At 42.0% G+C, this 22,189-nt stretch overlaps 1 protein-coding gene across 1 annotated transcript; it reads left to right on the top strand.

Moving 5' to 3' along the window:
* Positions 1-1,637: 1,637 nt before the first annotated feature.
* tjp1b (tight junction protein 1b) lies at positions 1,638-21,760 on the top strand (the record flags this gene model as incomplete). Its single annotated transcript, XM_035664417.1, is given in 27 exon segments — positions 1,638-1,694; positions 2,148-2,272; positions 2,390-2,492; positions 2,637-2,952; positions 3,302-3,408; positions 3,896-4,064; positions 4,180-4,324; positions 7,097-7,230; positions 7,832-7,937; positions 8,484-8,634; positions 9,274-9,382; positions 9,519-9,738; positions 9,967-10,151; positions 10,238-10,333; positions 10,430-10,512; positions 10,620-10,830; positions 10,939-11,039; positions 11,149-11,499; positions 11,842-12,072; positions 13,154-14,011; positions 14,547-14,638; positions 15,065-15,280; positions 15,396-15,532; positions 16,177-16,648; positions 16,837-17,054; positions 17,565-17,708; positions 19,985-21,760. Coding segments are annotated over 27 exon segments (5,232 nt in total), but the record flags the coding sequence as incomplete, so codon positions are not given.
* Between the last annotated feature and the right edge of the window lie 429 nt (positions 21,761-22,189).

Genomic DNA, 22,189 nt, shown 5'->3' with positions numbered 1-22,189 from the left:
TCAACATGAAACTGCACTGACACTTGCTAGGTGTTTTGGGTCTGAAGCTGTGAACAAGATGCCAATGATGTGAGGTTTGGGTCCAAGAGCTGAAACTGATGCTGCTTTAATGTGAGATTCATCTCCCTTCGCTCGTCTGTCATCACGCTTTAATGTGCCGCAACATGAGATCACTCTTCCCAATGAGTTCTCCGTCCAGGCAGCCATACTGTAAGTGTTCGAGGTGTCAAAGAAATTACCAGCAGAGCAGGAAGGAAATGTGTGATAGTCACACCTATTAAGGTCACAGACCTGGGATCAATTTACATGACAAATGGGGGTTATTGCATTAGGTGCTGTGATGTGAGTTGTAATTTGCCCCAAAGGGATGGACCTGATAGTATTTTATACGCAGTCATTGAATGTCTAATGTGTCGTGAGATTGTGGTGGAGGTGAAATGATATAGAAGAGGAGATAAGATAAGAAGTGAGCGGTGGGGCGCAGAGGACAGTGCTGACCTAACAGCTGAAGGAGTCGACCTTCATCTTATCCTCTCTGGTTGTTAATGTGACGGAGGGTGTGCTTTTAATTTCAAAGCCTTGCTGTCAGTGTGACCTCATTGTATCTTGCAGGGTTTTTTTTTTTTAAATCACTGTGTCATTGTATTCAGTAAACATGGGACCTCATACTGTGGACCTACTACAAAGGAGAGTATGTTGATAGCATGCGGTCTGTTTGGCAATGTGCGAGCGTGCTGCAAATAAAACCAAGCACAGTGCTTTCTCTATCACTGTGAATAGGCAACAGTGTAAAACTTGAAACAAACCTAATAACCCGCTGGGTGCAGTCTTCTGTGTGTATAGTGGCTGTGACAGTTTGCATCCTTATTAAATTTCGCCTGTGAAGAGCCCAGAAACACTGCGACTGCTTCCCTCTTTTAATAGAAACTCTTAACTTGGTAGAGGGAATGAAGAGGAAATGAATAAATACTGTTATTTTCTTTCAATGTGTGTATGGTTTTACTCTGTTCACCATTATTTTTACTGAATATTTTCAGTGTGTGCTGTTGTTCTGGGTAGTTTTGTTTCATGTGCAGGCTTTAGTATACCATACAAAATCCCTCAGATGGCTAATTTTGTTCAGTTTTCAAGCCATAATGTTTAGTAAACTGCATAAAGCATTAATTATACATATGTGCCTTGAAGCACAAATGTACACACTGTAAAGGCAATTAGATTGTCCTGATAATATCCACATTATCCACTTGAATAGACTTGGATAAAGGTTAAATTCACAGTCTTTTTCAAGAGCAAACTGGCTTTAACACTAAAATGTTCAATCTGTCACCTTTTATCAATTTAAGTAATTATTTTTCTATGGTCTGTGGACTGCATTTTCTTGATAGCAGAACTAGTTTTTGGTCCTAGAATGTGTTAAGTTTGCCAGCTGTAGAAAGGCTTTGGACAAGAGCGTTTGATGTTTACCCAAGGAAACTTTGGCAGGACACATGACTTTTCTATGAACTGAATCTCTGTGTGTGTCCCTTTTGTCACAAGATGATCAGGCCAGCAGTATGTTCTGTTGCCTTATTCTGCCTCTTTGTATCTGAACTCTGGTGGAGCTGTTAATCACACTGTACTGTATCTCTTTCTTCCAGAGCGCAGCAATGGAGGAGACTGTCATTTGGGAACAGCACACAGTAACACTACACAGGGTAGGTATCCGTTATCCTCCCTCTCTCTTTACATCTGCATATGTTGAAACTCGTTCTGATCCCAGTATCTCTCTCTCTACCCTGCTGTTTTTACTGTCTTTGCTTCCATCTGTGCCTTTTTCTTCTCTCCCCATTTTCAGGATCACATCTTATAAAAAAGTGTCTTCTGCATCATTCTCTCCCAGCTTTTTAGCTGTGGAGCCTAAATTACCTACACATAAACTGCAAACAGCATAACATTTTATATATAGCCTGCTGAGAGCAGCAGTGACAATGTATGACGGCGTTATGTTCTATAATACATTACAAACGGTCTAAGAAATGGTTCAGTGGCATATGTATAAGCAGTTGGTAACTTTTCAGCCCCGTCTATCCGTATCCAAACCTTTTATATTATGTTCAGTATGTTGGTGCACTCAGAAACAACATCCTAATCTATGTTTCTGTGTGCAGGCACCAGGGTTTGGCTTCGGGATAGCCATATCAGGAGGTCGGGATAACCCTCATTTTCAGAGCGGCGAGACCTCCATTGTCATCTCGGATGTGCTGAAAGGAGGCCCAGCTGAAGGCCTACTGCAGTAAGATTTTGTTCCAATATTGGCAGTCCGGTCAGATTGCTAGTTATTAGTATTCAATTGTCTTGCCTGTTACAGAAAGACTCCAGCATGTCTGTTATCTCCCTGTCCCCTCTCCAGGGAAAATGACAGAGTCGTCATGGTCAATGCTGTCTCCATGGACAATGTGGAGCACGCATACGCAGTCCAGCAGCTTCGTAAAAGTGGGAAAATTGCCAAAATTGTGAGTGTCAATCTCACATCACACAATTATTTTGTGGTCAGATGTTGAAACTAAATCGTTCATGATCAAGGAAGTGATTGATTCATTTTACTGTAACCGATTGGTGGTCCGGATGATCTCATATCTTATTTCCTATGGCCCCAGACAATCAGACGGAAGAGGAAGGTACACGTCCCCATGGGCCGCCTAGGCGAGAGGGAAACTATGTCAGAGCATGATGAGGAGGAGGACAGCTACGATGAAGAGATTTATGAGACGCGGAGCGGACGCAGTGGTGCTTACAGTGGTGTGGGCGGGGCCATGGGCAGGCGCAGCGGCCGGAGCAGCGGGCGAAGGGACAGGGAGCGTGAACGCAGCGGCTCGCGGGAGAGGAGTCTCTCCCCACGCTCTGACCGGCGCTCACACAACCTGCCCCCACGTCCTGCCAAGGTCACACTTGTCAAATCCCGTAAAAATGAAGGTGAGGCTCACAAAGTCGGGGATGAAAAAGGAGGGATGAGAAAGAAAATCTTCCACGGTAATCCAGGAAATCACCTGCCATTTTATTTACCCAGCTATTACCAGACAGCCAGACTTTTAGAAGAGAATAAGACCTCCAAATCAGCATTGGTCACCTGCCAGGGTAAACAAAACTTGCCAGCCACAGCAAAATCCAAGTTAACTCAAGTAAATCTAAGTAAAAGAGCAATTAATCTTCTTTAATCAGTACTGTTAATCCCAGTGGGAGCAGCGGCTTGACAGCAAAGTGCGGTGTGGTCACGTGAACTCTGTGCTAACATCATCTTTGTTGTTGTCGTTCACTTTGTAAGCAGAATATGGCCTGCGCCTGGCCAGCCACATCTTTGTCAAGGACATTTCCCCTGAGAGCCTGGCAGCCAGGGACGGCAACATCCAGGAAGGGGATGTTGTACTGAAGGTGAGGGAGATGGTGGGGGAGGGAGAGGGAGACAAGAAGCCTGGTGAACATTTGATATGTGTATATCATAAAATATTCAACATGAATGAAAGTATTGAAAATGTTACATCATTTTCTTTCCGTTTTTGTATTGATCTTGATCTGACTAGTACTCATTGTATTGCTGCACTAGTTTTTTTTTTTTTTCTACCACTATTTTGCATAACAGCATTGCTTGATGTACTCATACATACAAAGTAGGTTTTTGTGCTCAGGTGATTTTTGAACTGTAACTGTTAATCATCATTTCCTACATCTAGCTTTCTCACACATGTCACGTTACTTCCTTTAAATGTCAGCACTTAAGAAATGAAAGGTTAATCAGACCATTTGTAGCCTTTAACTCCTTATATGACCATTTCATTGCTCTAAAATGAAAAAAAAATACATATTTGTGTCTGTTCTTTGTCATGTTGTGGCTAAGAGCTTCTTTTTCTGATTCTCTCAGATCAATGGCACAGTGACAGAGAACCTCTCGTTGATAGACGCCAAGAAGCTGATAGAAAGGTCAAAGGGCAAGCTAAAAATGGTTGTTCAGAGGGATGACAGGGCGACCCTGCTGAACATCCCTGACCTCGATGACAGCATTGCTTCAGCCAACGCCTCTGACAGAGATGGTGAGAGTGATGTGAAGTGTTGGATTCAGCTGAAACGGGCCGCAGCTTAAAAAACAGACTTGTCAGTGTTTTATTTCAGACTGCAGTCATTGAACAGTGGCTCTTGTTTGATCAGACATTTCAGATATCCATTCTCTGGCATCCGATCATTCTAATCGATCGCATGACAGACATCGTAGCAGCCGCTCCCGCTCTCCTGACAGACGATCTGAACCCTCAGACCACTCCAGACACTCGCCCCCGCAAATCAGCAATGGCAGGTAAAGACCATCCATCCACAAATGTATATTTTAGGCTTTTAGGTGTCTTGAAAGAAATACAACAAGACGATGAGTGTAAAATTATAATTTCTTTAATTTTCTTATTGATGAATTCAGTTTTTCTACTTTACTTCTGCTACTTTCTCTCTCCAGTTGATATGACACAGTAACAATCAACAACAAGTATTTTTTTTTCAAGCATTGATGCCATAGATTCCAGGGCTGCACAATTAATTAAATTATTATCAAAATCCCAATGGCCAAGTAAAATATGCAAATTACAGAGCTATAATGTTTTGATAAAGGTCAAATGTGTGACAGAACAGCATCATAATGAAGTATGTAGTGCTGCAGAGGGTGCTGGTTGACAAATCTTGATTTTTAGAAAATATGTTTGGTACAGACCTCCAAAAGTTTTAACATCATCATGATTTTAATAGTTAAAAAAAAAAAGAAAATACAATTTGTGATGCAAAAATGATCATTCCCACACAATCGTGAATCGGAATATCTGTTAAAATAATGATAATAATATGATGTTTTTACCATATCGTGCAGCCCTAATAGATTCCCTAGTTCCAGCTTCTCAGTTTTGAGGTTTTGCTGCTTTTCATTGTCTTATTCAATAGTAAACTGATTTTTATTTTTTATTTTCTTTATTTTTATGTCATACAACACCACTGTAGGCTTTTTGAAATTGGCACCATTTACTATTTTCTTACCATTTTTTCAGAACTATTGGTTAATCATGAAAATAATGAGAATCAGTAGTTAAAATAATTATTAGTTTCAGCCCTGTGTTAATAAACGGCTGTTACGTAATTGATCTTAATATAATGTTTGTGCTTCTATTGAGACAGGCTTGTTTTTTTGTTTGTTTTTGGTTGTGAAGGACTTTCGATTTTTTGTTTGGGTTAATACCAGCCATCAGCCCATTCAGCACTTCTTTGACTGTAATCTTGTTTGAAGGTACCTCATTAATTCTTCATTTAAACTCAATAGAGCACCAGAGTTGTTCCCCTTTCACACTGCTTATTGACCAGAAAAAATAAAAGTCAACTGTTAGGTGCAAAAGAGTCAATCTTGGTCAAAATGAAGGTTCAGAGGCATCAAAACTCTGCTCTGCTTAGTGTAAAAGGTCTGTGCTCAGCCTATATTACTGTGTATCCTTGCTGTGCCATTTTGAACAAAGCATTTCAAAAACTGTTCAACATTCAACTACATAATGTGGCAACTGGAAAAGTTTTTAAACATGATCCCATGTGGCAAACACAGGAAAACTACATTAGCATCAAGCAACAATGCTTACAAGTTTAAGTTTTAATGCCATTTTTTTGTTCCCTTTATACTTCGACAGCTGGAGAATACCGTAAGTCTGGCACCATTATCCAGTGTGAATAGTTACTAATAGTAGTGGTAGTAAATCCTGAATAGATTTAGTGTAGATTAATAGACATGTAGGTCTAGTTTTAGGTGTATTGACTCAAAAAAGTCAGTCTTTGCAATAGAGAAATTATTAATTTGTGTCAAGAAAATCAGTGTTCTGTGTAACATCAAATTTTCACCTAATGGAATATTGCTGAAGCGATACAACATCAATTATTCAGGGACACGTCTTGTTTTGACTTGAGATGACAGAGTCCTGTTAAAGTATCACAGGATCTTTGTCTCACTTGAATGATTTGGTGGGCAAACCACATGTTTGGCTCCGACAATGAAGGAACGAAAGGCCGTCACCAGCTATCTTTGTCAGCTGTTTCCCCTCATACATGTGACTGAGCTTTTGTAAGATCTCTCTCTTTTTACATCTGTGGATGTCTGGCTTTATTCTGCTCTCTTATTTCTGTTGAATAGCTTGTATTTGTGGGCAATAAGTTAAGATGCCAAAAGCTGATTTATGATAATATTTTAATTAACAGGAAAGAGGTGGTGGGAAAGGACGTTATTGTTTATCTGAACATGATCTGTGACCTGTGAACTCTTCTCTCAGTTCAGGAAGTTGGCAGTAAAAAGTAGGGCCTCCTCCAGGATTAGTTGAAAAAGAAGTTTGTTCCTCTGCAGCCAGTTAACTTCAAACCGGGTCCTTCATGGTTACTTGGGCACTCAGCCTGTGAATAAAGCAGTATTTTGCCAGTAAAGTTGTGCCAGTGAGCAGGCATGTGACCAGGAGGTTAGAGTCAGAGCCATAGAGCTCTACCACTGGACAGCCTGCCTTGCTTTTACTTTGGTTCCCTTCTGATTTCTCATTTGAAACACATTGGGAAGGCCAGCATTTATCAAATCACAGGGAAATTCTGTCATCATTTACAATTATCTGACTCATAATTGGCCTGGGTAATTGTGTATCAGTTTACACACTTACTGTTTTAAAACTGGCATCAAGGTAAAATTTGTGCTGGTCCAAAGCCAGACTCACACTGAAATTCACCTGGAGGACAGAATCCACTCTGACACCTTAGATAAGCTGCTCTAAAAATAGAGCATAAAAGAGTCGAAAGACAAAGTGGTGACCTTCAAGACTGAGACGCAGCTCCAGAATTGAGCGGTTCTTTCCACCTGTTTTTATCAGCGGCTGCGTGTCCAATGCAGTCAGGAGAAAATTTGTATTGAGTGGTGAATGGCCTTCCTATTGTTGCGTGTAGTCAAGATGTTGTAGCCTTAAAGCTCTCCGGTTGCCTCCAAGCTCTACATCTCCAGAATACACTATTTATAATGTCATGTATTCCTTTTTCTAAAGATAAATTGTACAAAAACATGTATTCTTGTCTGCAGCCACAGAAGTCGTGATGACGAACGGATGTCGAAGCCGGCTTCAACACCAGCGAAGTTAGCAGAGGAGCTTCCTCTGCCCAAATCGAAGGAGTCGGCTATTGCTAGAGAGGAGAAACAGCTCCCACCACTCCCAGGTCAGTGATATCAGCTAGTAAAACACATCATTGGGTTTACGTGTATTTGTGTCTTGTATCCATAACTGTAAACAAATGCAACATTTTTCTGTTCATCATTACAGCCATTTAATTACTTCATGATAGTAAAAATAAAAATATATAATACAATCTTGTCTGAACCAGTCATTTTTGCCCTTTTTAAAAAGCACAGCTACCAAAAAAGTTTGATCTAGACGCCTGCTGAGCCTGGCTGAGTTTGCCTCGAGCCAAGTGAAAATAAACCGTATGAGTTGATCTAGTCTGACGTTCCTCCCAGCCTGCAGCCCTCTGCTGCCTTTCTGTTTGACCTCCCTGCTCAGGACACTGTGTGCCTTGAGTGTGTGTGAGTGTGTGTGTGTGCGTGCAAGCGTCTTTGTGATAATACTTGTGTTGCCTGTCTGTTATTTTAAACAGTTGTGTTTTTTTCATTGGTTCATCAGTTTGACATATGTATCTGAGTATTGCTGAGTTGTGGCAGTGTTTGAGGGAGCAACGTTTGTTTTTAAACATGTTCAGTGCAGTTTTAGGTGTTCATCATCTGTCTGTATTAATAACGTAAGTATATTTGCATTTCGTTCAGAGCCCAAGCCGGTGTATGCTCAGCCTGGACAGCCAGATGTCGACCTGCCAGTCAGTCCCTCTGATGCCCCCGTGCCAAGCGCTGCCCATGACGATAGCATCCTACGGTAATATTATTAGTATAATATGTCACACTATCAAATATCAAAGTCTTCTCAAAATAGACAAAACAAAACCTACTGTGTAGAGTTTTAACCTGCAGTTCACATAACAGCACATTTTAGAGGAGCAGCTGACAGTTTTCAAAATGCTTCAGTGCACATCCTGCCTTCAGTTAGCTGTACAAATCAGACCACAAGGCATAGTTCTCAGTGCTGTTAATAAATGTGTATTTTGTGGCACGAACTGGTTTGCTGATGAGTTGAATATGCAGCTTTGAATGTAACAGGATGGACAATATATTTTTTTTTTCTTCTTTCCCCCGTTGCTGTCATTGTTTCTCTGTATTGTCTCATATGTTTTCCTGTTATGTTAATGTATCTTGCACTATTAATAATAATAATAATAATTTTAAAAAGTAAACTCTGGCTGGCATCCAAGAATCACTCAACTATTCATAAAGTGAAGTTTGCATTGGAAAGAGGGAAATGTCATCAAATGGTGTCATGTCAAAGAAAATCAGCCTAATGTTTATCTTCATTCCTCATCCTCAGGCCAAGCATGAAGCTGGTAAAGTTCAAGAAGGGGGAGAGTGTGGGGCTGCGGCTGGCTGGGGGGAATGACGTGGGCATCTTCGTAGCCGGAGTGCTGGAGGATAGCCCAGCTGCTAAGGAGGGCCTGGAGGAGGGCGACCAAATTCTCAGGGTGAGATACTTTTATTTTTAACACAGTAAGTGTTATAACCTGACAGCTGAAATCAAGTGGTTGTTTTGGAATTAAAGAGTTGTTCTAAAAATGAGATTGTAAACTTGTCCAAAACTTTATTCTGTGTTTCAAAAGACTGTTTTTCTTTTTCTCGTTTTAATAATGAGTATGTGATAGTTTCTGTAAACAGACATGTTTTATGGGGTATGCATCCTCAAGCTTTTCCTTTTTTTTTTAGTCATGGTTTTGCACACTGGCTGCTCCAAAATTCCTGTACCTTCAGGCTGGTCTCTTAGCAATGGCCCCGAGGGAGCACACACAAAAAAATCTGTGTTTCCTCTCCCTGTGTTTGTCCCATTTCCTCAAAGCAATATATCTCGCCATTTGTACCGCCTCCTGCTTTCTCCAAGTATAATGAGGAATGGCTTGAGTTCTTGCAGTGCAGTAAAACCTGCAGTTACCCTGGAAATACAGAGAACAGGAAGAGCTATGTAACCTTTATCTAAATGAAGATTTACACTTTCTTTTGCTCACTCTCTGAACAATAACGCCGGCTCCTTAACTTAAACTTATGTCCTAGACAACAGTGAAGTTCTGTGGAAAGCATAAAGCAGTAACCTCTGTGTTCCCAAATTCCAGGTAAATAATGTAGATTTTGCAAACATAATCCGAGAAGAGGCGGTGCTGTTCCTCTTGGACCTTCCTAAGGGTGAAGAGGTCACCATTCTGGCCCAGAAGAAGAAAGATGGTAAGTGAAGTGAGTAAGGAGATGAGACAGGAGATGAGACTATTTATGTTTGTCACATTGGCCCAGTGTTGTGTGTGTGTGTGTGTGTGTGTGTGTGTGTGTCTGAGTGTCTGACTCACTGCTCTGTCCTGTTCAGTGTATCGGCGGATCGTGGAGTCGGACGTCGGTGACTCCTTCTACATCCGGACACACTTTGAGTATGAGAAGGAATCTCCGTATGGGTTAAGCTTTAACAAGGGCGAGGTGTTCCGTGTGGTGGACACCCTCTACAACGGCAAGCTGGGCTCCTGGTTGGCAATTCGCATTGGCAAGAACCACCAAGAGGTGGAGAGGGGCATCATCCCCAACAAAAACAGGTGACAGCCTCTTGACATTTCTACTGTGTGTGTCTGTGATCTCAAAAAATGACATACTGGATAAATGTTTGTCACAACAGTAGACAGTCGGTCATTTGTTATGATTATCATTGCCATGTAATGTCTTTAGGTATTGGCAGTGTTGAGGTTAGCTATGCCAAGTTTATGACACATCCATTAGTTTGTGTTACATTAAGAACTGTCTGTCTTTCTGCCATTTGTTAACAGAGCGGAGCAGCTCTCCAGCGTGCAATACACTCTCCCCAAAACAGCAGGGGGCGACAGGGCTGACTTCTGGAGGTTTCGTGGTCTTCGCAGCTCCAAGAGGAACCTGAGGAAGAGCAGAGAGGACCTCTCTTCCCAGCCAGTCCAAACAAAGTTCCCAGCTTATGAAAGGGTTGTGCTGAGAGAGGGTGAGGAATCTGTCTGTATCTACTAGCTGATATGTCACCCTTACACTAAATCTGCATTCTATAAATATATTTATTTTTCTGTGCAGCTGGTTTCCTGAGACCTGTGGTGATATTTGGGCCGATCGCTGATGTTGCCCGAGAAAAACTCTCCAGAGAAGAGCCAGATCTTTTTGAGCTTGCAAGTATGTTTGTATGCATTATATTGCACATATACTGACGATAACATCAACTGACAGTAAACCTGTTTTCTAAATAAATGCCTCTAACCTTGTTTCCAGAGAGTGAACCGAGAGATGCAGGAACAGACCAGCGTAGTTCAGGAATCATTCGTCTTCACACCATCAAGCAGATAATTGACAGAGTGAGTATGCCTCCTTTTATCATAAGAATGCATTGTAGGTTTTTCAAGTATTTTGTCACACATGCATTATATTTCATCCCTCCTCTTTCCTGTCTTTACTCATGAAGGACAAACATGCTGTGCTGGACATCACCCCGAATGCAGTGGACAGGCTGAACTATGCTCAGTGGTACCCGATTGTTGTCTTCCTAAATCCCGATAATAAGCAGGGTGTGAAGAACATGAGGACCAGACTGTGTCCAGAGTCCAGGAAGAGCGCCAGGAAACTCTATGAGAGAGCTATCAAACTGAGGAAGAATAATCACCACCTGTTTACCAGTAAGTGGGCTGAGGGTGTTAAAACAGTACATTTAAAATGTATATTGTATTTTTTAAAATGTTTTATTGCTGATTAAGAGATTGTGACTCAAAAATATTCTCTTTTAGCCACCATAAACTTGAACAATATGAATGACGGTTGGTACGGAGCTTTGAAAGAAACAATCCAGCAACAGCAGAACCAGTTGGTGTGGGTCTCAGAGGGCAAGGTGAGAGACGGGCCTGTCGCGTTGTTCATTCCATTTCAGTGAACATTGTTTTTTGAGACTTAGTCTGACTGAGCGACACCTAAGATGATAATTTCTCTGCTCTGCTCAGGCGGATGGCACTACAGAGGATGACTTGGATATCCACGACGACCGTCTGTCCTACCTGTCTGCGCCAGGGAGTGAATACTCCATGTATAGCACGGACAGCCGCCACACTTCTGATTATGAGGACACAGACACGGAGGGTGGAGCGTACACAGACCAGGAACTGGACGAAACTTTGAACGACGAGGTGGGTCTGCCCACGGAGCCCGCCATCACCCGCTCTTCCGAACCCGTGCGAGAAGACCCACCTGTAATTCAGGACACCCCTGGTTACCCTGGATACCAGCACCCTGTGCAGCCTGAACCAGCCAGTCGAATAGACCCTGCTGGGTTCAAGATGGCCGCTCCACAACAGGTAAAGTTCATATCTAGCTTTGCAGGCAGGCTACTGCAGGCTGCGTCTGTCAGAGATGGATGTATGGCTAAAAGTATATGACTGCAGAGCAGAGGAATAGCTCCTTTGTGTTCAGTGTTGTGTCCTGACCTTTGTTAAGATTAGATGTCCTTTACTAAGTAATAAACATGTTTTAGAAGCTACTGGTATGTTATCTATTCTAACCACATTTTTGTGTGTGCATTCTCTGGCTGGTGTAAAACTGATTCAGTGTAAGGAAGAAGATCATGGTGTTGGGGTGACGTGTACTTTGTGTGCCCTTGGTAGGCTGTGTTATAAATGTCTCTTAACAATACTTCACAGCAAGATGAGGCTGCTCTGCCCATGCCCTCGTTGCCTCCGACGGTGGTAGCGCCTCCTGCTGTTGAGCAGCCTGTACAGCTAGAGGGTATGCACCTAGAGGAGCCGCCTGCTGCAGCCGCAGCTCCTCAGGCTGACTCACTTAGCAGCCCCAGCCCTGCCCCTGAGCTTATTCAGCCCCCACCACCACCACATGAACCCCACCCGTCTGGACCGCCTGGTCCAGAACCAAAGGTACCCGCTGTTTCACCAGCCACTCGGACCGGGCCTGGGCCCCAGCCTGCTGTTTTAACTGCCTGTCTTCTCGCACATGCTTTCCACTCGCTCTCTGCATGACATGCCCACACTGTGTGACTCACTGAGCCCACTGTGTGCCTCTGGCTCCCAGAGAAATGTGCGACAGACTAGTCCACATGCACCACAGTGGGCTGGGAGACCAGAAGGACTGGTACATCTGAGTCTTTGACCAGGGTGAAGACATCCACAACCAGCCCTAACTGTTGCCTCTTACTTCCTTTGCATGGCTCCTAATGTTTTTTGGGTTCCTTTCAGCTTTAACTCTCTTCCGTAGATGAACAATAGTAGCACTTAGAGTGGCATCATAGTGGTAGATGTGTCGTCTGTTGTAGTGCCAGTAGTTTGACGTTGCATTAGATGCAAACTGAATGTTGGTTGCATGATGAGAGCTAACCTGCAGACAGTACTCTTGGTAATGATTCCCATCAAGCAATTATCCCTATGGAAAAACAAACTCACATCAGCACACTGCATTGTGTCTTCTGTTTAGTAGTTTTGTCCTGAGAAGATGCCAACAAATCAACCTTCTTCCATAGGAATTACTGTAACTAGATTTGCTGTCTACAGGCTACACATCATATGTTTGAAATGAGGCCTTTCAGAAATGTGCAAATTGCTTCTTAGTTTACCATTTATAAAATGTGTTAATTATGTGTGAAACCCAGTTCTGCTCATATGGATTTTCATCATTCTTGAAAGGCATCTTGTCAAACAGGCATTCAGAACAGTTTTTTAATAATGGACAAAGGTTTGCTTGTGTAAATGCACTTTTAATTGATGTTTGTTTAATTAAATTGTAGGATTTGTTTTTAATGATTTGGTTAACAGATGTTCAGTTCCTCAAGGTTTCAGTTTATTTCCCAGAATTGAATTTAATCTTGAAGTTATTCTTAATGTGGTATTGGGAAAGCATTTTTCCCTAACTGCTTTCTGTCCTTTTGACATGGTCGTTTATTAAAATCTCAAAATTGTGATGACGTTGTAATGGATGTATTCATTCAGTGTTGTTTCTTCACAGATGTACAAAAAAGATCTGTACAATATGGAGGACCCTGTGCGAATCAACCATGGCCTGAAGCAGTCTATGAGCTACAGTCACCAGCTGCCGTACCAGGACAAACAGCCATACCGCGAATACGACCACCCGCCTTACGGATATGATGGAGGCGGCTACACAGAACCAAAGCCTCACAACACTGACTCTCACCTGCACTACGACAACCGTGTGCCTCATTATAACGAACAGTGGCCCCCCTATGACCAGCAGACCTCGTCCTCTCAGCCCGCAGGGTACCAGCCGGGCCACCAGCAACCCATGGGCTACAGCCCCCGGTCCCCCTACGATGACGGACCAGGGAGGGACTACAGCCCCCCTCAGCCGCGCTACGATGAGGCCCCGCAGGTGGGCTACGATGGCAGACCTCGCCACAGTAAACCTGGGCCCATTCGTTATGATGAACCCCCACCCCCTCCCCCAGCTGGCTATGATGCCCGCTCTCCTTATGAGGCAGAACCTCACAGCTTCCCGATTAATTCACCTCGATCGCCGGAGCCCCCGAAGCAGTATTACGGTGACTCTGGTCTGAGGCCCACCTACATTCCCGGGCCTCCAAACCGGGGCTATAAGCCAGGGATGCATGACCCTCTGATAAACTCTGAACCTACAATTCCCCCTCCTAAACCAGAGACCCTGCCCTCCCCTGGTGAACCAGCGATCACCCCAGGCTCCAAACCCCTCCCTCCCCCACCCCGGGAAGACCTGGATGAGGACCCGGCCATGAAACCGCAGTCAGTGCTCAACAGAGTCAAGATGTTTGAGAATAAACGTTCTGTTTCTATGGACAGGGCTAAAGAAGGAGAGTCGTCAGCACTCCGGGTAAGTTCCATTTTATGCCACGGGTGTGACTAGATTTAGGTGGTAGACGAAATAGATGTAAACACCTTATAACTCTGCATCTTGCACTCTAAACTAACTTCATCATTGTTATTAACATTGCTAATAAAGAGTAGAGTCCTTTCCTAATTGAGAATTGCAGCCAAGTCACACATTCAAAGAGGCAGATAAATAGAAATTAGAGTAATAAAAAACATAAATCACTCAAATCTTAACTAGAAAGTTAAGACTATACTCTAAATATATACAACAATACTGCCTGCTGCAAGGTGGCTCATGTTAAACTAAATGTCAGGTTGGAGCCTTTGTTAGCTATTTAGGGGGACAACAATTAATGTTTGGATAACTAACAGGAGGGTAAATCATTTTTTCCCAAACTACAGATGCTTCAGTCAGAAAACTGCTGTGAAATGTCAGGCACAGTACTCAATATCCATGTGCATGCGATCCATTCACATGAACAAAAATCTAAATCAGAAGCAAGAAGCACTAAAGCGACATCCTCTTTGCTTTTCAGCCTGCAGATGTTCCTAAACCTGCGAGTGCACCTGGCCCAGTCCTCAAAGCCAATTCCCTCAGCAACCTGGAGCAGGAGAAGTCCACCTATAGGTATGTAGTCCTCATTACAGCACCCCAGGCTGCAGAGTAGGTTGGTGAAGGACATCTCTGAGATCCTTGCAAAGGCATCTTGGAATCAAGTTGTTATTGTTTGAGCTCCACCTTGTGGACACTGTACCGCAAGCCAGAGTGGTGTTGTGTGCAAATACACAAAAGTGTCAACCAAGACAACCAGTTCTACACGTGTGCAAGTTCATCACTGTCTGTGTTATCCAGATTGTCTATAAAATATACCCCACTTATCATTTCATGTCATTGCCTCATCTTTAAATAAGCGCACTGTTTTTAACATTAAGTCTGAAATAACAATCCACATATATGAGGTCTTTATGCAGGCTTCAGGCCAATTCTACTCTGTGTCCCTGCTGTTTAAATCTCTGCAGCTGTTTTACTTGTTACTTTTTGCTTCCTCTGCAGGGCTCCTGAGCCACAGAAGCCCCATACTAAACCCCTGGATGATGTAATGCGTCCCAACCACTATGACCCAGATGAGGATGAGGAGTACTACAGGAAGCAGTTGTCCTACTTTGATCGCCGTAGCTTTGACAGCAAGGCCATGGGCCAACCCAGTCCTGGCATCAACCGCTTCCATGATCTGCCCAAACCCGCTCAGCTGTCCTACCCGTACAACAGGTACAACGACACACTACATCTCAGAAGTGACTGAATTCCTGAGCTCTTTAGTCACACCAGCTGTGGAACTGTATTTGTTTTTCTTAACTGTATTGTTTGTAACTACCTGCTGCAGAGTTGAGTCTGTAGAGAAGGTGAGTCCCGTGGAGAAAAGATATGAACCGCTGCCCCAAATCAGCCCATCCTCCCAGTATGGGCCCCCCGTGCCCACCATCCCACCCAACACACTGCCCAAGCTCAGTCCCAGTGACGGTAAGATCTCCCAACTCTCAAACTTCATCATGTACATAAACAATCTAGAGATGGTGTGTCACTTCTGTTGTTCAGAGCTGCAACTAAGTCGTTTTTTTCTTATCAATCAAAATGCCAATTATTAATAATTAATCAATTAGTCTTCTGGTCTATAAAATGTCAGAAAACACCTGACACCTTTAAATACCATTTTATGTCCAAGCATTAGTACAAAACCCAACAATATTCTGTTTACTATCACATAAGATAAACAAATGCTGCTCACATTTAACGAGCTGGAAGTAGGGAAGGTTGGTCAATTATCCAGATAAATTTTCTGTAATTTGACTAAGTAACTAACTTATAATTTCAGTTCTGTTATGTATATAGGAAACAATTAGTCATTTGATTGACAGATGATTCATCTGCAACTATTCTGATAATTAATCATTTTATCAGATGTTCTCTGGTCCCGGTTTGTTCCGTGTGATGAATTAGTTGAAAAGATAAATTCCTCAGAAATGTAAATAATCTTTACTTGCAGCCCTAATTCATATAATGTTGTAATAATACTGTTTTACTGTGCTTACTATAAATAAAATGACATTTCCGGTTTGTATTTAGTCTGTATTTAAGTGATTGAATCCTCCTTAATTTGTTTACAGTTAACTCCATACCTGAGCCATTGAGCTCTCCCAATCCTAAACCAGAGATGGCAGCTCTGAGGCCGGCCAGCAGGGACGAACCCACTCCAGGTGGCTACCTGCCCCCGAGGGGCCTCCCTGACAAGTCCCCGGTCAACGGCACTGATACAGCACCCCCAAAGACGCTGGCCGCTCCCGCTCCAACTAGCTATAACCGCTACGTCCCCAAGCCGTACACTAGCTCAGCCCGGCCATTTGAGCGCAAGTTCGAGAGCCCCAAGTTCAACCACAACCTGCTGCCCAACGACACACAGGTGAAGACAGACCTCCTCAGTAAGCCCAGTGTGGTGAGCAACAGCAGTGGAAAACCTCAGCTGTCACCACAGCCCCTGGATCACGACAGTGGCCTGGACACCTTCACACGCACTATGGACAACAGGCCCAAATACCAGCACAATAACATCAACGCCATCCCCAAGGCCATCCCTGTAAGGTACAAAACTCTCAATTTCACATCCAACAGCAGCAGGAAGTTCTCTGAGGGTAATTACTGAGCTGTGGAACGACAGAAAGAGACTTGTTTGTTCAGAGGGGGTTTGTTCTTGTGTCCTCTGCTGTGCATTATTCTCTGCCTGTGCTGATTTGACTGATGATGCTGACTCCTGTGCTTGCGTCCCTCAGCCCCAGCACGCTGGAGGATGATGACGAAGATGAAGGGCACACAGTGGTGGCCACCGCCCGGGGGATCTTCAACTGTAACGGAGGGGTCCTGAGCTCCATCGAGACAGGCGTCAGCATCATCATCCCCCAGGGTGCCATCCCCGAGAGTGTGGAGCAGGAGATTTACTTCAAGGTGTGCCGGGACAACAGCATCCTGCCCCCCCTCGACAAGGAGAAAGGTCGGTCCCTGAGTTTCTTTACATCCTAAAAATGTCAAGGAACAAACAGTCACTACATCTGAGCCTGTGAAACTATAAGTTCTGATGTACTTTACGTAAAAAGTAGCCACAGTAAACAAAGGAGTTTGAATGGTACATCAGGACAAAGTTTCAGCTGTAGCTTTTATTGGATAAGATTTTATACATTTGTGACTAACTAAAGTTTAAGCTTCACATTGGTGTTGCTGTACAGTGAAACAAAAGCAAAGGAGACTACATTTCTTTATCATAAGAAGTATGAAGGGGATATATGAGCCCTCAAGGATTATTTTTAAATTAACATTTAGCAACAGGGGATTGCGGTAATTTAATTAACCTGACAAGCCAGTTAACAGTTAAGTCTAATTTTCTATGAAGGCCTGGGAACAGACTTCATTTTGCCTCTTGACTGGTTAATAGATAATCCTGTGTGCTGACTAATTCCTGCATGGTTAATTTGTGGAATTTAAATCTTGTTGTTTGTCCGTGCAGGAGAAACGCTGCTAAGTCCGCTGGTGATGTGTGGCCCTCATGGACTCAAGTTCCTGAAGCCGGTGGAGCTGCGCTTACCTCACTGTGCGTCTATGACCCCTGATGGTTGGTCTTTTGCTCTAAAATCCTCCGACTCCTCGTCGGGTACGCTGTCCTCTCTCTGTCCTTTGGGGTCTGTGGGCTGGCTTTGGTGATTTAGAGAGGAGAGTTTCTTGTTATCTGAATCATCTCACCTGTTTTCCATATTCCCCTCAATTTTTCTTCACGCATGTGCTCTTTAAGTTGTGTTCTTATTTTCATTCTCAATATGAACTGAACAGCCTTGTTTATTCAAATCTCAGGCTTCCACGCAATTATAATAAAAGGCTACTAGAGCCGGCATTTAGTCAATTAATTGATTTGAGTCAGTCAACAGAAAATTCATTAACTATTTTATTTCAAATTTATATAATTTTTTGAGCAATAATGCCAACATTACCATGCTCCAGCTCCTCATTTGCTTGCTTTGTCTTATGTGATAGTAAACTCAATATTTTTGGGGTTTAGGCTGTTAATTGGTCAAAACAAGCGGCCTTTAAGAGGTCACATTGGTTTTAGAAAATCGTGACAGACATTTTTCATTATTTTCTGTCCTTTTAGAGACCAAATAATTCATTCAGACCACAATCAGCATATTATGCAGTCATGAAAATAACCATTAGTTGCTGCATTAAATGCCATTCACATTCTTTCTTATTGTTTAAGTGTTTTGTGCAGCGACTCTTCCAGCTTAAACAGCTTGACCATTACCTCTTTTTATTATGGCTTCTGTGCTGTGACCATAATTTAATTTATTAGGTCAAGATGTAAAATAATCTGTTGCATTTTATAGTAAGGGTACAAAATACATGCTGATGTATGATGATCATGTCACTATTGGTTTATGTGATTATTTAACACTTAGTGGGTCATCAATTTCATACATTAAAGAGAAAATTTTGAATTTGGTCTAGTGTTGAGGGGGGATGCTGAAGCCATGAAATAGGCAAATGCACAGAATACATCCATTTAAAGTGTTTATGTCACAGACCAGCTCAGATAGTTATAGTTAGTCTCTGGCAACACGACCCTACAGATAAATGAAATGTTTTCTGTTCCTTTTGCTTGACCCACTGTGCGTCTAACAAAGTGTCACTCAAGGAAAAGTCTGAAATCTCGGGAAAGGCTGAGACGTAAGCGTAGTAATTCCAGGCTGGAAGAGTTTTGTGTTGTGTGTGTGTGTGTGTGTGTGTGTGTGTGTGTTGTTTCGTGAGTAGAGGAAGTGTAGCTGAGAGTTATGTTAAAGATTTTCAATGTCCGTATTTTACTGATTTAACTGAAAATGTGAAAGGCCGCCCATATTTAGGTAAGCCGAGTATACAAACTGTATGGATGAAGAGCTCCTACAAACTGGAGAGAGAGGGGCCAAAGGCAGAGGAGAGTGAACCAGCTGTTGTCAGACATTTTATAATAACAATCTGAGCCGGTCAGTGAGAAAAAAAAGCACTTTTAATGGATGCATTTTGATGGTGCACAATTGTTGCAAAGATTACGTTGTAGCTGTTGCAGGCTGCACTCACTCAATGTCCCCATTAGACACTTCGACACAAAAACATGGGAAAATAAGGGCCAGGTTGAAACATACCGAAGTTACCTTTTAATTCAATTAGCTGGAATCCAGTTATATATAGACACATTCATTTGATCACCCTGTACCTGCTCTATTTATACTTACTTTTAGTGAATGTACATTACATAATCGTTTGAAAATTTGTGTCATGACATGACTTTATTTGAGGGGACACAAGTGAACAAGTAACAAGATATTGGTGATCGTTTGTGAAACACATTATCCCTTTTACACTTTATTGTGTAGGCCTTAAGTGAGCTTTAAAGCTTTTTTTTATTCCACATACTCTTTCTTGTTAAAACCTAGTGCCTACATTACCCACAGTTCAGTCAGAGATTCGGGTGGTTATGCTAGTATCAGCTAATATCGTCTCGAGCCCAATAGACATAAACAAAGACTGTTGGGTCATGTAGCGATGTGTAATTGAAATGTTGTGCCTTTAGAGACGCTGATCAGTTGCATGGGTCTGAAATGCCCTTTTCTATGTAACTGGATTCCAGTTAATTTGGTGGCAAATACATTCATGTATGAAGTAACTGAGTTAACATTCATTACATTAATGATTAAGCATTAATCACATAAACCCATGGTGAGCAACAGCAATTAATTTGCGTTGTTTTGTCATGCATTAAATCAGTGGTACATGTTCCTATTGTGACTTATTTTATTTGTCAGAAAAATCCACTGTGTTTGTTTGTTTGTTGTAGTTTTTGTATTTGAAAGAGGAAAGGAGGAGCTCCAGCAGCTGACATCATGTCTCTATTTCCTGCAGGTGATCCCAAAACCTGGCAGAACAAATCTCTCCCTGGAGACCCAAACTACCTGGTGGGTGCAAACTGTGTGTCTGTGCTCATTGACCACTTCTGAAGAGGGCAACAGCTGGCCTGTTACTGAATGTGATAAACAGGGGACCTCAGTTGCCCCTCCCGTGCTCCCTCCACCGTGGCGGGGTGCACAATGCTCGATGAAGTATGAACTTGATACTCTCACGTTGTTTACTGTGCCCAAAACATATTTAAAAAAAAGACACAAAAAAAAAACACAAACACAAGGAGAGAGTGAGGAGTCCAGCATCCCCAAGGCTGTACTCTTGTTTTTTCTTTCAAATTTTTTTGTTTCGGTGCTTTCAAGGCTTGCAAAAAATAAAGATTAAAACAAGTTATTTAAACAAAGGAACTGAAGTTGGAATGCATGACCAGTGCCACAGACTGAATAATCTCATTTTGACATTTTTAGCTAATTTTGTAAAAGGTCAGAGAAGTGCAAGAAAAAGGAGAATTTTGGAAACTTGTTTAATATTGCAACAGGATTTTTGCGTACTGTAAAAAAAACAAAAAAAAACAAAAAAAAAAACCCACTCACAAACAGCAAAGTTGGTATATGCAAAACTTTTGTTTGTGAGTTCTGTGGTCATGCGTTTCACTCATGAAGGATCTCTGAGGACTTGAGAAATGCTGAGCCTGACTCGTGAAGGAACGCGTAGGCGTAAAGATGAGAAGAAAAAAAAAAACCAAGAATGAAGGTTAAGTATTAGTAGGAGACGCCCGTTTGTTCTGACGGGGCTCTCTCTCTTTAAAACTGATGTTTTTGTAGCAATGTTTTACCGTAGATAAATATACTGACTTGATTTTACAAACTCCTGCTGTCTAGAGATCTATGCATGTGCTATGACTCAGGTCCAGAAGCCTGCTACTACTAAGTTCAACACATGAAAATCCCATCGTACACTGCAAGCAGTGATGCCTTATCTGCATATTAACTTTTCAGTGAAACTTTAAAACATCGGATCCTTCAGTTATAGCGATCACTACGGAAGAAAAAGTTGTCTCTGCATTTTCTCATAAACAGTAAACTTGGATTTAGCACACGAGAATAATTGAGGCTGATGAAAAGGTATGCTTTCTTTTACTGCTATGCATATGAAGTCTGAGGAAATACAAAAAAGCTAGAAGATGTTTAAATTGTGGCTGTACATATTGCTAGTATATGGCCTTGGTTCTCTGTAAATGAACTTTTGTACATCTTTGTTATTTTGTATAAAAGAGAAAATGTTTGTTTAAAAAAGAGAAAGCGGTTACATTGGTTATGTTTGTATTCTGGTTATACCCCTGAGCCTTGGAACTGACATAAGCAGTAATAAGTCCGACTTTTCTACCAACATATACACACACTACTTAAGGCATTTTTAACAGTCAGAAAACTTTTTATTCTTATTTACAAAATAGAGAAGTGCTTGGTTTAAATGATTTTAAAAGATGTACTTGAGGGGGTCTGCTGTGAAGAGTGGTCCCTTCCTTTATTTGTGATACTGGATGCTGTATTGTGTGCCCTGAAATGTATTTTTGTACTAATAGACAATTTATTATGGCACATCAGTACTATTTTCTTTTGATATGATAACACTGCTTCAACCCGACACTAGTTTATTTTCCGTGTGGCTGACATTCTTTTTATTTATTTTGATTTTTCTTCGGTTCAACTTTTTTTTTCCCCTTTGCAACACATTTCTAAGTATACCACTGTATTAATAAATAAATTCATTTTTAAAGTAACTGCTCCTCGGATTAGTGTGTTGTGTTGATCTAAACTTCCAGATGTTTTGCATATTGACACACCCACACACTGTTTCTGACAAACCGCATAAAGGATTCCTTTGTGGGGTGTGAAGCTGGTGTATGTAATGCCTGATTTAGGTTTTCTGCCATTCACAGCTGCTTCCCACATGTAAAATCAGTAAACAGCTGTCAGCTGGGTTATCCTGCGTACACATGTAAATCCAGTGCTGAAAGTCTCCATTTAAAGATTAACAAGAGTTAGTGGCATACATCCTATGGGTCTGCTAACCACAACTGCACTGTATGTTCCTTAAAAATTAATTTCCTGGTTTTGTTTTTCTTAATATAACTTGTTCTGGGTAACTCGCTGAGGTCAGAAATGAGTCAGAAATTAAGTTTGTGTTGGTGTTGAATGGCATTGC

The sequence above is a fragment of the Morone saxatilis genome, unplaced genomic scaffold (genome assembly GCF_004916995.1).
Source record: "Morone saxatilis isolate NCDOM2014 unplaced genomic scaffold, NCSU_SB_2.0 Contig2, whole genome shotgun sequence".
Taxonomy (NCBI): Eukaryota; Metazoa; Chordata; class Actinopteri; family Moronidae; genus Morone; species Morone saxatilis.
This window is presented reverse-complemented; position numbering and strand designations above follow the sequence as displayed.